The sequence below is a fragment of the Mandrillus leucophaeus genome, unplaced genomic scaffold (assembly GCF_000951045.1).
Source record: "Mandrillus leucophaeus isolate KB7577 unplaced genomic scaffold, Mleu.le_1.0 Scaffold19, whole genome shotgun sequence".
Taxonomy (NCBI): Eukaryota; Metazoa; Chordata; class Mammalia; order Primates; family Cercopithecidae; genus Mandrillus; species Mandrillus leucophaeus.
The window spans coordinates 3,259,138-3,261,487 of record NW_012101920.1 but is presented as its reverse complement, the minus strand read 5'-3'; the positions used below and the strand labels follow the sequence as shown (position 1 = coordinate 3,261,487).

Genomic DNA, 2,350 nt, shown 5'->3' with positions numbered 1-2,350 from the left:
CATCTGGCATTTCCCCAGCTCGCACGCATTCTCCTGGTACCCTGTGAAGAGGTGCCCTCTGCCATGATTGTAAGTTTCCTGACGCCTCCCCAGCCATGCAGAACCATGAGTCAATTCAACCTCTTTTCTTTATAAATTACGCAGTCTCAGGTATTTCTTCATAGCAGTGTGAGAACGGACTAATACAAGCAATTTGTTCTGATCTCAGCTGATGATAATACAGCCATGGGCAACTTGCCAGGCCTCTGCACCTTCGTATCGCATGTAGTTTCGTTTGGTTTTGATTTCTTTCTCTCTTCCTCTCTTTCTCTCCATTATAGGAGCAATGGGTAACCAAATGAGCGTTCCCCAAAGAGTTGAAGACCAAGAGAATGAACCAGAAGCAGAGATTTACAAGGTAGTGTAGTAACCATTAAAGGGGCATCAGCAGAAAAAAAAAAAAAAAAAAGAACTTCCTGTATTTGACAAGTGTGTTGACTAAAAAATCCTGGCTGCTGATTGATTGTGTCTGTGTGTGCAAGACAGTGGAGTGAGGATAACCTAAAAGGTGTCAGAATCAGCATATTAAACTCGTGCTCCACCCCTGACTTGACAAGTGCCCATTTGAGCCTGGGGTGCCCTCCGTGCGAGGGGTCAGAGCTTCCTGTGAGGGTGGGATCCCCTGAGCTGAGGCACCATGGTGTGCTCTCATAATAACTGGAGTCCACTCTTGGAGTGAGTTATTTTGTTCTCCGAGGTGTGATAGAAAGCTGGGGAGCTTCTAGAAACACAGCCTTTAAGTTAAGTTTAATTTTTGTGAGACATCCTTGTATCTTCGAGGTTCTTCCTTGAGTTCTTCTGATTTTGCCCCCCAAGATTTGTCTCACAATGTCACGTGGTCTGTTTCAGGACAACGCGTCTGCTCAGAACGGGGTTCCGGTGGTGATGTCAACCCACACAGTTCAGCACTTCGAGGAAGGTCGGTGGGAAGGGCACTCTGGGAAGGGCAGCTATCCTCTCATGGGGAAGGAGGGTCTGCAGGTGCTGTTTATGGTGAAAAAAAAAAAAAATGAGAGGGTTGAAGCCGCAGGTTCACTTTGAAAACACTTGCATTTGTTCCTTGGGCTACCATGCACGGGTGGCTTACACAACAGAAATGTATTGTCTCACAGTGCTGAAGGCCAAAAGTTCAAAATAAAGTTCTCAGCAGCAGTGGTTCCTTCTGAGGATCATCAGGGAGAACATGTTCCATGCCACTCTCATCGGCTTGTGGATGGCCATCTTCTCCCTGCATCTTCATGCCATCTTCCCTCTATGCACATCTAAATTTCCCCTTCATCATATGAAAACAGTCATGCTGGATTAGGGCCCACTCTAATAACCTCAGCTTAACTTGATCATCTGCAAAGATTCTGTTTCCAAATAAGGTCACATTCACAGGGGGTTAGGACTTCAGCAACTTTTGGGGCGATATGATTCAGCCAAACAATGGATCTCTTCTGAGCTTCTGACAGCTGGGGGAGACTGAGGAGTTACAGCAGATAAGATAAAAGCAATAGAGTGAAAACATGAAGATTGGCAGGCCTAGGTTGCAATCCCTGCCCTGCAGATGACTGGCCGTGTGACCTGGCACAAGACATCTGCTTTTCTCAGCCTCAGTTTTCTCATCTGTAAAATGAGGATAAAAGTACCTACCTCAGAGAATTGCTATGAGGATTAAAGGAGGTTGTTTATTAAACATTTAACATGGTCCCCAGTGATATTTCATATATTCCTTTCCCCAAAATGTGCACAGCCTCTGCCATTATCAGCACTTATGAATTCCTCTGAAACTGGTAAATTATACAAGACAGCAGAATTTTGTCCACATGAGGGCAGTGTTAAAACTGAGGCATATATTTACCTATTTGAGTTTATCCTGGAGTATAAGGCTATATATTCAATGCTTTCAGAGTGGTCAGGTTCTACTATGTGACAGATACATATAAATTATATAAGAAGAGCTAGTACAGCCCAGTAGTTGAGGGTAAGAACTCTGCAATCAGACTGCTGGCTTTGCCACCTACTAGCTGTGTGACCTTGAGCAAGTTACATAACCTCTCTGAACCTCTGGCTCCTCATCCATACAGCGGAAGTAATAACAGTACCTATAGCATAAGCATCTGGTATAACAAAAGCACATACTACAGTGCCTGACAGATAATAAGTGCTTCTATCATTATCATATTATGGTTATGGGTGTTTTCATTCACATATAAGATTCTGCGCTTCGGTTTCCTTTCCTGAGTAATGAAGGAGGTATATTATAGCATTGGTTCCAAAGGTTTTAGAATTTCCTGGGGAATGTATTAAAATTTCCGTGCCCTAGTCT

General features: G+C 43.9%; 1 protein-coding gene across 3 annotated transcripts in view; it reads left to right on the top strand.

Moving 5' to 3' along the window:
* BCAS1 (breast carcinoma amplified sequence 1) overlaps window positions 1-2,350 on the top strand; it is a 131,911-nt gene that overhangs the window by 14,904 nt on the left and 114,657 nt on the right. For all 3 annotated transcript variants that reach the window (XM_011978124.1, XM_011978123.1, XM_011978122.1), the window contains exons 2-3: window positions 321-397; window positions 889-958. In XM_011978124.1, the coding sequence (XP_011833514.1) occupies window positions 326-397; window positions 889-958 (142 nt within the window). In that variant the 5' untranslated portion in view covers window positions 321-325. The remainder of the gene's footprint in view (window positions 1-320; window positions 398-888; window positions 959-2,350) is intronic.